The 13,255-nt window shown below is 36.2% G+C and overlaps 3 protein-coding genes and 2 pseudogenes across 6 annotated transcripts; 2 read left to right on the top strand and 3 right to left on the bottom strand.

The window, feature by feature from the left end:
* Positions 1-1,175: 1,175 nt before the first annotated feature.
* LOC112740466 (2-carboxy-D-arabinitol-1-phosphatase-like) lies at positions 1,176-4,445 on the bottom strand (annotated as a pseudogene).
* Positions 4,446-4,905: 460 nt separating this feature from the next.
* On the top strand, positions 4,906-7,099 carry LOC112740450 (methionine S-methyltransferase-like). 4 transcript variants are annotated; one of them, XM_072215913.1, is made up of 4 exons: positions 4,906-5,376; positions 5,805-5,907; positions 5,982-6,058; positions 6,485-7,099. In XM_072215913.1, exons 2-4 carry the CDS (start codon positions 5,811-5,813, stop codon positions 6,542-6,544), a joined length of 234 nt encoding a protein of 77 aa, XP_072072014.1. In that variant the 5' UTR covers positions 4,906-5,376; positions 5,805-5,810; the 3' UTR covers positions 6,545-7,099. The 4 variants fall into 4 exon arrangements, 2 of the variants coding, with proteins under 2 accessions (XP_072072014.1, XP_072072013.1); XM_072215912.1 differs by having other exon boundaries at positions 4,958-5,376; positions 5,746-5,907; XR_011871706.1 differs by lacking the exon at positions 5,982-6,058.
* Positions 7,100-7,502: 403 nt separating this feature from the next.
* Positions 7,503-10,905, bottom strand: LOC140176665 (uncharacterized). Its single transcript, XM_072208200.1, has 8 exons — positions 10,889-10,905; positions 10,662-10,841; positions 9,679-10,060; positions 8,886-8,964; positions 8,744-8,805; positions 8,331-8,564; positions 7,858-7,900; positions 7,503-7,758 (listed from the first exon to the last, which is right to left on the bottom strand). The coding sequence occupies exons 1-6, from the start codon at positions 10,903-10,905 to the stop codon at positions 8,412-8,414; spliced, it is 873 nt and encodes a 290-aa protein (XP_072064301.1). The 3' UTR covers positions 7,503-7,758; positions 7,858-7,900; positions 8,331-8,411.
* On the bottom strand, positions 9,037-9,147 carry LOC112765223 (small nucleolar RNA snoR2/U65; annotated as a pseudogene).
* On the top strand, positions 10,598-12,885 carry LOC112740438 (receptor-like protein 51). Its single transcript, XM_025789148.3, has one exon. The coding sequence runs from the start codon at positions 10,904-10,906 to the stop codon at positions 11,639-11,641; it is 738 nt and encodes a 245-aa protein (XP_025644933.1). The 5' UTR covers positions 10,598-10,903; the 3' UTR covers positions 11,642-12,885.
* The last annotated feature ends 370 nt before the right edge of the window (positions 12,886-13,255 follow it).

Raw genomic sequence — 13,255 nt, 5'->3', positions numbered from 1 at the left:
GCTCAATCCATGCTTCCAAAGAGATTCTACCACCATGCTTGGACCTTCTGTCTGAGGTTGGTCCTGTGATGATTAAGGATGTAAATCTTGTGTCCCAGTTTAGGAATTAACTTTTTAGTTTCTTTTTTAAATTGGGTATCGAAATTTTGTTTGTTGATCCTAGTAATTTTGTTTGTTGATGTGTGAATATATTCTTTCATATTCCTCACTAAGTCGTAGTGCTCTGTATGCCTTTGATCCCATAGCCTTTGTATTGTTGCATATTGGTAGATAGAAGGTATCAAATTTTGTGACATATCTATTATGTTGCTTATCTAGAAAATTGGTCGCTTTATTATATTCCCTAGAAACAATACAACTATACAACTACTAAACCTATAAACCAGCCAACATATTTAAGGATATCCTTCAGTGGTGCCATTGTGAGAATGGTTGAATTCTTGTCTTCTCTCTCTGGAAACAATTTAAGAAATTCAGAAGGAGTACATATTTGAGTTATTAGTCTCTAAAATTTGAACTATTAGTCTCTAAAATTTGAGTTAGGTAATTTAGTATTTTTAATGATGATGTTTAAGATAAAATAAATTTCTATGCAGACTTCAGCATCAGGTAGAGCATGTAGAGATGCTGCAGCACGCGCTATGCGGGGTTGGCACTCACAACGTCTACTAGGCAATGGTGAAGTTGGTGACGCCATTATTAAGGTCTGGTACAATTCTGAAGTTGTGATTAATTGACATTTTCTCTGTCCTTGTTTTTACTTTTTACACTGTATAATTGTTTAATACTTTTGTTTTTCTTAGGATAGGAATTCTGTGTCTATGCAAAAACGTGAAAAGGAGCAGCTTAAAAGCATCAGTATGGCCCTTCATCCTATTGCTACCATTCCTAACAGGATTGTAGTTGTTAAATGATTCTCTCAGTATTTGATCCCCTTCACTTTGGCTCAGATTTACTTAAACGCAAGAAACCGTCGTATATGGACAATGCAGTCAAAGCTGCACGTAGTAAACCGTGTAAACCACAGTAAGACACATTTACTTCATTTTCTACAGCTCTGTTTATCCTTTGTGTTAGGCTTGCTACTTATCTGTTTGTATGGTTAATGGTTGAAATATGCTGCCAGCCTATGCTTGGCGCTTTAGTTCACTCGCTGACTTGCCTGCCTGTGTTCATATAAAATCACTAAATATTTTTTATTTTATCAATCACATATCTCATATATCTACTTCTTTAATTACATATAAAATCATCCAAACACTTAAATATTATTTCCTATTCAGAGATGATGAAGAGTCTTTACATTATTTTGAATATTTAACCATCACGATAATGCTTGAAAATTTGGATGCTGGGGACATGGGGTCACTTCAGCTTGATAAATGGAATGATGCATTTGCAATATTTTACAGTTAAAACTCTTCACCATCCTCTGTTGATCTTGTAATAGGGATGGACCATCTCCCCAAATGTGCAGTATAATTTATGCACCTTATGACACCTCTTCCTTTAGGGCCATCAGGAAAGTCAAGGACACTAACACTCCCTTCGTCAAGATGAAATGACCCTAACCATTCCTTGGTCATGTTAAGGCAGTGCCCCATTAGTGCTATGTGGATTGCTGGATGAGCAACCGCGACCAAGACTCCTTTGCTCGATTCATGGATATTTCATCCAACAAGGATTGCCATGCCTTTCCAGATTGATCCCATAATGTTATTCTCAACCCATCATCGATCCTATTTAACCATCCAGGCTGAATTGGGGGGAAGTTGGATAGATCCTGCAATAATGAAGCATAGTTACTAATTATGTACATCAAGATTATAAGCAACCATCAGTATCATACATTTGGTAAAATACTTTGCTAGTTCAAACACTTGGTATTTTGGTGAGGTTTATATTGCTTACCATTTTGGATTGCTAAAAGATTGTTTTAACATCTAGGCTACCAATTTGCTTCAATTCAACATAGCGTGGTACACAGTCAGCACCCAAGCAATCTGCAGCTTCTTGTACCTAAAGTTGTATCAAACGAATTAATAAATGAAATCGAGATCGACTAGTTCAGGAATGCAATGCAATATACATATTATAACTAAAGTCGGTTCATAAGTAGATATATATACTTTCAATAAATCAATTTAAACAAGAAAAAGGCATATGGTTGATCAAACAGGAAATAACCATAGCATACCTTGGAGATGGTCATGGCAGTCTCAAAACAACCCTTGTTAGGACTGCTAATTATGGAACTCACCTTCAAATCAAGAAGTAGCTCTGCAGATTTCTGGGACTATTAAATTTTTTAAAGGTCAGACAAATAACTTTTTAACACCTACTTCTGATGATTAAATATAGTACCTGTATAACACCAAGCATGTTCATTGGATGATCACCAGCAAAAGGAAAACCATTCTGCTCAAAATAAGCTAGTTTGTTACAAAACTTGACATGAAAAACGTACTTAAAATAAAGTCTATTGCAAAGTTTTAAAGTTTATTCCTCTGCATATCACCTGCAGCTTTCATAGAAATTGGAACAAATACAAAAATCAAAGTTTTGGGATATTCACTGATAACATTTGACCAGCTACCTCTATCAAGATAAATTTTAGCCTATGGTTCATACCTCCGTATTTCCCTGCGTAGATCCATTACAAACAAGTATGATCAGCTTATTTGTATCTCTGCCTCCAGATTTTCCACCAGCCACTGGTGAACCAGGGGTCTGCATTAATAAAATAGTTTGATAACAATACTAAATACAATCTCAAATGGGAAGAAATTCACATTTTCTCTAATTTAAAGCTTTGTCACAACCCAAAACCACAACCACAACCGAAGCCAGTCAAGACTCGGACATACCTGATTTAAGCGATCGAGGCAAATGTCCGGAGATCCGCCCTCAGGCCTGGGAATGAAATCCAGCACACTTAGACCACAATTGCTCTGAAGTAAACATCTAAAATACTCCACCCCTAAACCTAATTGTTTGGTACAAAAGAGAAAAGGTGAGAATAATGTTCCAGTTGATAAGATTCTTTTTTTCCATCATCAGAATTTTCTTAGAAGGAGAAAAACAGGTACCAATTGCTGTAGCAACAAGAGCCTGATTAACGGCATTGTGAGCAACCACAAGAACAGACCTGCTATCATGTGCTAAGATTTTAGTCCAGCAGTTCCTAGCACGTTCCCATAGCTCTCTCACTGGATAATGACCATCGATGATGAAATTCGCAGCATCCAGCATCCAGCACGTTCCCATATTCAAACTCATTGTGCTATTTTACAAATGTCTTCATATTCCACAGCTTTGAGTACCCTGAAATCATAGGCACCTTTCTCTATCTGCACCTTTGCACAAAAATGATCCGTATCCACTCCCAAAAGTTTCGCAGTTGATCCACGATATGCACCATTGACAATTTTTACACGGCCCCCAACTTGTGGAATCACAGTTTCAAGCTCTTTCTGATCGACTCTCAGCACATGCTTGCTTTCAAGCATCTCAATTTCCCCAACATATTTGTCAATCACCTTTCTCACCACACCTTTTTACTTGTAGTACCACTTCTCTGCCAAGGCCTTGCTCATAACCTTAACAATGATTCCCTCACGCAACCAATAGTCCTTCCTGTTGATTTTCTCCTTTTTCTTCTCCTCTTCCCTTAATAATTCTTCCAAGGTTGACTTTCCTCCACCACCACTCTCTTTTTTCTTCAAACTATTTCCCGGATTCCTTTCCTTGTATTTATCTTCCTCATCCTCATCAAACACAGCCTTCTTCGATGAATTATCAGAATCATTAACAATGGAGTAATTCACAGTAAAAACAGTAAGATTCACAGATTAATTAACACTCTTATTCAACAATTATTCAACCCATAACAAGTTCACAAATTAACTAACAACAATTATTCAATAATTGTTATAAAAAAATACCTAGAAGCTAGAAGCCCTAGAACAGAGCAGAGCAGATCCTGAGCAAGAGGGGGACAAGGGCACGACCGAAGGGATGACAAGTGGAACAGAGATAGCGCCGGCGAAGATGGAACCGAGCTGTGCGATGATGCTTTCAAAGCTGAAACAGTAGCTGCACGATGGTAGAACAAAGCTGCACGATAACGACGGTGGCTTCGAAGCTCGTTTCGGCGACGGCGGCGGGAGATGGACGGAGGTGAGGGAGTGAGATCGATGACGGAGAGAGGAAGGAGGAGCTCGAGGGCGATGGGAGGGATGGGTTCGCGTTTAGCCGTTGTGTGGAGCTAAGGTTGCTGGGTTGTGTAATTGGCTAGGGCATCCCAGCAAAACGATGGCGTCTTGCGTGCGACGCACAGCCAGACAGATGAGAGAGATCCACCAGAAAAGAGAGAGGATAGGAAAAGGAGAGAAAAAAAATGAAGAAGACTGAAATCTTCACAGGCCATACGTAAGAACAATTTTGATTTTTTGCTTTTTTAATATGTTTTTGTTTTATTTTTTTAATTATTTAAAATTATAAAATTAAGATTAATAAATTTTAAAATTTGATTAATTTAAAAAAGTATTTTTGTCTAATCAAATAAAGAAAGGATGTTTAAGTCTTTTTATAAAATTAAATAAATAAATATTTTTTATTTTTATTTAATTAAAAGAGTGTTTTAGTAAAAGTTGTGATATACTATATATTTAAAAAAGAAAAAATTAAATGCTAACGTGGAAAATAAATTCTACATGTCTTATTGTTATTATTTGTCTATATTTTAATCGTATCGATATGTATGAAATTATCATCGTACCGTAGCAAACACTTATATAGTATATCACCACTTTTACTAAAACACCTTTTTAATTAAATAAAAATAAAAAATATTTATTTATTTAATTTTATAAAAAGACTTAAACATCCTTTATTTATATGATTAGACAAAAATACCCTTTGAATACCCCTATCTTAACAGCTTTTCCCCAAATAAAAAAAAAATTGAAACAGGAAACCCTAGCTTCTCCACCACCGCCACAAGGACTGCCGCCGTCCGTCGCTCTCAGGCACTACCATCGTCGTCTGGTCGTCCGTGCTTCTTCCTCCTTCAAGAATCGCAGCTTCTTCTTCCTCGAGCTCGGCGCGTCAGTTCCTAGTATTCATCTGCTCCATCGCGCTCCTGCCGCCGTCCGTTGGGCGCTCAGTCACCATCGTCTTCGTCTGGTCGTCGCAAATTCTTCCAACCCACCACCCTCTTCTGAGTTGTGTTCGTCACCTGGCCTCTGTCTCGGTCACAATTTTGCCCCCCTCATCTCAGACTGCTCAGAAGAAAAACCCATCTCCTTTCCAGTTTTCTTCCTTCGAGTTCAGAGAGGAGAAGTTCAACCAAGAAAAAAACCTTAGACTTCGACGGTCAGTTCACTGCTAACTTCTTCTGCGTTTTTTATTTATGCCATGTTCAATGATTATTTGATTACTGAATATTTGAATGTTTTGTATTTTAATTTTTTATTGAATGATTATTTGATTACACAAGTCGCATATTGGTTGTCAAGAAATGCCCAAGCAAGTTAATAATGACATCTTTACAATGAAAGCATTAAATACGTATAATTAAGTTAGCACGATATATGAGAGAAGACAAATTCCAAAAGAAACTATATGAAAATTGAGACTAGAGACAAAATTTTCAGAATAGAAATTCTACTTTTGTTATTGACTATCAGAAATGGAAATTCTAACGAGTCAATGAGAAAAGAACTTATGGAAATTATACTTTAGGTGTTGGGAATTTGGACTTTGTTTCGTGTAGTAGCACAGTCTATGATGCTATGATGCAGGACTGGATGAGAAATCTCGAAGTTGGAATCTCGGCTCTTCTTGAGGATGGAATCCAGGTTCTTGTATATGCTGGAGAAGAAGATCTCATATGCAATTGGCTTGGTAAGCTTTTTGTAGCCAACTGAATTAATTTGAAGCTAAAGTTGGCTTTATACAGATTCTTAATCCAAATCCAGATGCAATGTCTAAGATGATAACAGAAAATGCAAGTGAAGAATTTCTTCATGCATTGAGTAATTATTGTGCACTTCAGGTAAATGGATCTTTATTCTATTATGATGGTCATGTGCTCTTTTGCTGGAGCTTGACAATTATGTCTTGCATTCTTTCATGCTAAGTGTTTTAATGTGAACCTCATCAATTTGAAAGGAAAAAAGTTATACACCACTGAATTTTTTGGTTCGCTTCAACTTTCTTTAAGTCACATGCTTAGTTATTATTGTATATTCGTATTGTTCCTTAGAGCAAGCCTTTTCCATTTATTCATGAAATAATTCATAAATGTTCCAAGCCACTAGAAGTCTAGAAGAATCTTGTTAATAAGATTTTACTTCTACTTGCACAACTTATCCTTGATACACTCTTGTGATAAGATGTTTTGGCTTTGTAGAAATGTCTTTGATTGATGTATTAGATGATTTAATGCAGCATTCTCATATTTACTTTACTTTGTATTTAGGGTTTTGTAGAGGATCAGTTTGGCTTGGGTTTAATTGCTAGGGCGGTTGAAGAAATCTGAGATCCTTTCCTGAATTTTTAAACTGAAGATCTGCAATCCTTTTCTCAATTTCACCATATACAGAGTGGGAGGGTTTTGAAGCTGTTGTCAAAGTCTCACTTCCCTTGGAAACTTGTAAATCAGGATCTTGGCTTGCATCAGGTTGCCTCCATGGGATTGGTTATAGTGAAAATCGTGAATTTCCGATTAAGGTATGGTCCCTTCTAGAAGTCCCCAAGCACTGGTTTCTTGTTATGGGGGAAACTGGACTTTGGTGTTGGTTAGAATCTCTCCGGTTATGGCAACGCTGTTGCTATTTCTGGTCTTAACAGTCAGAATCCAGGTGTTATCGCAGTTGCAAATGCTGTTTTTGGATCCACTCCACCTATTTCTCGTGAAGTTTTGACTAAGGCTTTTCAAGTGGATAAAAAAGTAATTAACTATCTTGAAAAACAGTTCTAATACGATAATAACTAATTTGATAACCATCATTTCATTCTATTTGTATGATATATTGCTTTGGCTCTGACAATTCATATATGATAATAAATAACAAATTTGTTGTATTTGATTCAACTTTTGGTTCATTTGAGTTTTAGTGAAAAGTTATTAGACCACCCCCCCAGTTTCTTTCTTTTTTTGTATATCTTGTTAATGTTCTAGTTAATTAATCAAGAGAATTGCGAAGCCAAAACACAATAAATTACTCATCCATGATTTCTAACAAAATAGATATGTTCGTGATTGCTATAACAGAATTACACTCAGATTTATCAACATATCAAGTACAAGATCGGTCTACTTTTTCTTGATTTTCTTATATATATTCTCGTCTAACACCTATATCTACTATTTATCTATCTATCTGTCATAAGGATATTCAAGATCATTTTCGGTGACCTTGAAATGTTGGGGACGTTGACCAGAGCAATGTAGATTCCACATTTTAAGCAAGAAAAATGCAAGGGAAGGTTTATCATTGAGGAAATTGCAAGTCTTTTCTTTTTGTTCAACTTTGTTTACTTCTTGTTTTTAATTAAATAAAGTAAACTCACAACATCGAATGCAAATTGGTCAATGTCTTAACAATAATAAAATGTAAGTAAAGCTAGGTCATAGTTATTGTTCCTCTCCCATAATAGAACCAAGGCCTCCTACTCCTTCTTCAGGAAGCTTAATTTCAACAGTACCCATAATAGAACCATCAACCGACAGCTCCACCAAAGTCACTGCACCTGCAACCACATTCCAATTCATCAATTGAATAATCTCCTAGTTTTCAAAAGAGGATGGAATATTCATAAGCAACTAGATAAGTTTGTGTATTCACATACCATGACCTCATCATCGGGTTGGTGGTTTCTTTCAGACTTGAACCTACAAAAGTAACAAGCCACATCTTATCTTTTGGATTGAAGGTGAATACCAGAGCTTAAAAGTAATCACAGATTGTGAGAACCTATATACTGTTAGCAGGTGGAAGGGAAAATCATAATAAAGAGAGACAACCAGGGTTGCAAAAAACAAATGACCTAACCAGAGCCTAATCTTCCCTCCTATAAAAGTTATCATATTTTTTATAATGGTTTGACTTAAAAAAAGAACTCAAACATCGAACTTCCAAAAAAATATATATATTTAAAAAAAAACTGAGTTTGAGATGTAAAGAGAAAGCCGCAAAAATACACTTTCCAAATAACTAATTGTGGTTATATATGATCAATGTGGCTTTACAAATTTTTCATTAACAAAAAATTTTAGTACACACTTTGCTATAAAGTAAATAAAGGCCTAAAAGAGGAATAACCTTGATGCCTGAGATGGATTTGATTATTTCCATTGAAGGGGTCTTCACCCAATTGCTTTTTCCAATATTGGCTCATCCTCATCAATCATGTGATATGCTTTTTGTCAAAATAGTGTTTGTGAAATAAGGATTAGTATCGAAATAAAATTCAAGCTTGAATCCTTTTGGGTTGTCTATCCTGCTCCACTTGATATCTTTGAAAAACTTGAGAGCACCTTCATCATGCTCTAAAATCTATTTCACAAAGACTTAAAATTAGCTTGGTTGCAAGACATAAAATAAACATTTAAAAGAAAAAAGGAGTAACTATTGAATAGAACCAACTAACCTCTTAAGCTAACACTAAGACTTGGTTGCAAGACATAAAATAAACATTTAAAAAAAAGGAGTTACTATTGATAGCACCAACTAACCTCTTCAGCTAACACTTCATTGTTTTTCATTACATTGAGCCAAAAAGCAGGTACTCCTTTTCCTACAAAACCAAATCAAAATGTTATCAGTGAATGAATTGAAATGCTATTTAAGGAAAAGGTGTGATCTTGTAATTAATACCTTCGTCCTCTTCAGCACCTGCAGTTTTCTCCTCTGCTATTCCTTCAACTTCAGTAACACCATTAACTATCTCAAAGCGCTGCATCCATTAAGAAATGGTTGAGGGATACAGATTCTTTTTCCTTTTTTGGTAAAAGGATTACATAAAATAGAATGTAATCACATAAAACGGCTCTGCAGATCACAGTGTATTAAGACCCCCAGGTTCCTATCAAAATGTGAAACAAATGAACATTCTTGCTCTTGGTCCAATCATAAGACTGGCTGTATTTTCCTTTTGTCAGTTGGGGGTTTAGCTTGTTTGCTTTTATTTGATCCAAATACCCGAATGGGGTATATGTTCAGTTTACAGTTTTTTATTTTAATTCATTCAGGGGAAACAAGCTATTGGTTGAAGTATATCATGCAAAAACAAACTGAAATCATGAAGCAATATGAAAACTGTAGAGATAAATATAATAGGGGGTGTTTGAGCAAGACAACAACAAATTGTAAGCCGGTCATATGAAAACTGTAACATACACAAGTAGTGCATAGAAAACATAATAGGAGGTGTTTGAGCAAGCCAGCAACAAATTCAAGGTTCGATGATAATCAGTAACAAATTCAACTCTGATGATTTTTAGCAAAGACAAAAAAAATTAAACTCGATGATTATTCAGCAAGACAGCAACAAATTCAAGATTCAATCGCAAACAAATTAATTGATTACCAATTCAACATCATCTCAAAATACAGGGAGAAGGGAATCTGGAAAAGGGAGTATAGGGGAAGTGATGATGCATGGACTTACCAAGGGCAACTGGGTGACGAAGAGGACCCGACCCCAGAAGAGGACGAGCGACGAAGCAAGTGACGACCCTACGACGGTCCACGATCCACGAGTACTTGAAACCAGAAGACGACGAGCGACGACGATCCGACGAGTGCTTCTGTCGCCGGCGAGGAGGAGCCCAGGGAAGGCCGCGAGACGTTGAAATGCCGGCGACGATAGGAGAGGAGCAACGAGACGCTGGTGAGTGTGATTGTGTGAATGATTAGAGACTCTAGTGAGACCGAGAGAGACTCTAGTGGCAGTCAGAGAGGAGAGAGTTTGAGTCTTAGAATTGGGAATGAGAGAGAAGTTCGTTGAGAGTGTGCTGGTGAAAAACCCAAAAAGATGAAGACATGAAGCTCTGTTCTTTTATTTTTTTTCTCAAAATTTCAGATGATTTTTTTTGGTATGAACAGTTAGAGATGAGGGTTGTGTGAGAACCCAGTAAATAAAGAACAAAGTGATTTTGTTTAATAATTTTTAAATTTATTTAATTTTTTTGGTATGAATAATTGATTAGGGTTTATGAAGAGACAAATAATTTTATTAAATGTATTTTTGTTTTTGTTTTTGTTTTTGTTTAATCTAAAAGAGTAATTTTTGTCTAATATATACAAAAAATGATATTTAAGTCTTTTTATAAAATTAAATAAATAAATGTTTTTTATTTTTATTTAATTAAAAAGGTATTTTAGTAAAAGTGATGATATAATATATATTTAAAAGAGAAAAAATTAAATGCTGACGTGGAAAATAAATTCCACGTGATTTGTTATTACTTGTCCATATTTTAAACGTATCGATACGTATGAATTTATCATCGTACGGTAGCAATCACGTTGAGAAAATGACCATTTTTTTCTTTAAGTTCCAAATCCGCATTCCACAACGCCACAACCTGCGATAGCTCAAAACCCTTCCACCACCTCATCTCTCTCACACTCTCAAACTGCTCCTCCTACGTTGCACTCTCCTTCACCGCACTCCAATCACTCTCAACACTCCAAACTCTCAACCTCCTCAACTGCCCCGCACCCCCATTCGCTTCCCACTCGAACTCACCTCCTCCCTCCACACCTTCACATGCATCAACAGCCTCCGCAAGGTCTCCGGCATTTGGCTCTCTCAGCTTCAGAATCTCACTGATCTCGCCGTAACGAATGTCCAAGTCAAAGCTTCTGGACCTTACGTTATCCTTGCCCACATGGACATGCTCAAAACTTTGACCATTTCAAACGCTAATCTCACTGGTTTTCTTCCTGGACATCTTCATTCTGACCTTACCCATATAGATTTTTCTGGCAACAAGCTCAAAGGGACTATTCCCTCTTCGATTACCATGCTTTCTGGTTTGGAAAGTTTGAATCTTTCCAATAATAATCTCAGTGGTGAGGTACCTGCTACCATTGGGGACTTGACTTCTCTGACAACCTTGTCTCTGGCTTCAAACTCTTTCTTTGGCCAAATTCCAGGTTCAATATCTTCTATTTCGGGTTTTTTTCATTTGGATCTGAGCTCAAACCAATTCAATAGTACTATTCCAAAGTTTATTTCTCAGATGAAGAGTTTAAGGCACTTAAATCTTGCTAACAACAACCTTCGTGGTGTTCTGCCTTTTAATCAAAATTTCATTAAGAATTTGAATGTGTTCAACGTTGGTGGGAATAGCAACCTTTGCTATAACCATTCGGTTCTGTCCTCAAACTTGAAGCTTGGAATTTCACCTTGTGATAAGTATGGGATGCCGGCGTCTCCACCATCAAAGGATTCTTCTTATGCTAATGATAGCAGTGATTATAATGACAGTGATGGTAGCAGCAATCAAAAGAAAGGGCACCATAGTGGCCCTAACAAGTTTGTTCTTGGTGTGGCAATTGCACTTTCTTCCATTGTCTTTCTCATTGTTTTCATGATAATATGCACAAAATGCTGCTGCCGCTAAAGGGTTTTCTTTTCTTTTCATTTTTCCCTTTTTTTTTCTTAACATTATAGATTAGGAAAATTCACAATTTTGGGTGAAGGCTTGTTTAATTTATTTATTATAGTGTTACACTACATACTACAGAGTAGATTCAAGAAGCAGGAACAGAAATGGAAAAAGGTATATTGGCCAAAACAAAGGAAATGAAAAGAGAAAAGTTTGAAAAAAAAAAAAAAGATTTTGTGGGGATATGGGTGTACTGTAGAAGTTGCCCAAGAGGAGAAAAAAACGGAAGAATTAGGAAAGGGATTATGATCAAATTGAAGTTCTATATTTGTTGCTTTTTTCAATAAATGCATGTGCAGCTGAATGATTTTACGTGGAATGCTAGGCTTGGTTGGACACTGTATATTTAGCTGTTTATGCTGTAAAAGATTGTAGGTGGTGCATGTGGCATCTTAATTCTTAAAGCTTTCTCTTTTACTTGTACAATATCAAGCATTTATTTTTCACATTTGTTATCTATACCAGCAGCTTCTACTTAATTTCGTAATTGATGGTTTAATTTGTTTGGTCTTTGTATTGCAGTAGATTTGTACCTTTTTATTTGCTACATATTGTGTTTATTTGCATCCCAATTAGCTCAAGCAGAGTTTTTCGGAATCCCTCATTGTTTGTGTACTTTTAAGATTAGTCTAGTGTAATTGAACCTTTTTATATACCTTGTATCTGAATTTGAGTCTATGATAGAATATAGTTTCAGTTGTCTTGAAACTCTCTTCTATGGCTTTTGTTTGACATATCGCTGTTGTTCATTTTTGGAGCAAGATAGCTCTGGCAGTTGTGACATTGATTTCAGGTTGTGCAGCAATTGGACAAAACAGTGATGCTATTATTTTTGGGCACACACAACTTGAGGAAAAACAACTTTTTTATCTAGACTTGCAGAAAGGGACAGCAGCCCCATGTTGATGATGGTTGGTGTACATGATTTGTTGAGTGGAGAACCATAATATCTGGCTTTGGTCCAATTTCATGTTCTGTGCTATACTGTCTTGGACGGTTGGATATGAGCTGTCTCTCCTACTTTCATTTAAATGAACTTGAACACCGATTCTTGTTCCAAATTAGATTGGAATCCTGATAAAATAATATTATTAGTCGAGCTTAATATCTTAAGGTTTCAAATAGTATAATGTAATAAGTAATAACTATCCAACACTGCAAGTTGCTTAACATAGTGATCAAGATAAATAGCAAAAGAATACAATGTGTATAGTGTGATCTTTTTGCATGGGAGAGAGAGAGAGCATAAAGAATAATTTGATGAAATAGTGATGGAAAAGACACAGCCAAGATTTTCCTAGTGACTGCTGTTAGTTATAAATGCGGTTTTGTCCAATTAAGGTGCCTGATTTGCAAGGAAGGAGGAATAGTCGGTGGAGTGGATTGGTCACTACACGTGATCTGCACGCAGCTTTGTTCGAACTTTGCACTATCCTATGAAATAAGAATCCCTACCCTGCACCCCACATGCCAAGTACCATAACAATTGGGGTTGGATCAGATCTATCTATTTCATGATTATGATTGTTGGGTCCATTTTTATTTTACTTTTGAAATAGTTTAGCCATG

Source organism: Arachis hypogaea, chromosome 2 (assembly GCF_003086295.3).
Source record: "Arachis hypogaea cultivar Tifrunner chromosome 2, arahy.Tifrunner.gnm2.J5K5, whole genome shotgun sequence".
NCBI lineage: Eukaryota > Viridiplantae > Streptophyta > Magnoliopsida > Fabales > Fabaceae > Arachis > Arachis hypogaea.
Note: the sequence above shows the minus strand (reverse complement) of the source record. Positions and strands in the feature narration are given on the sequence as shown.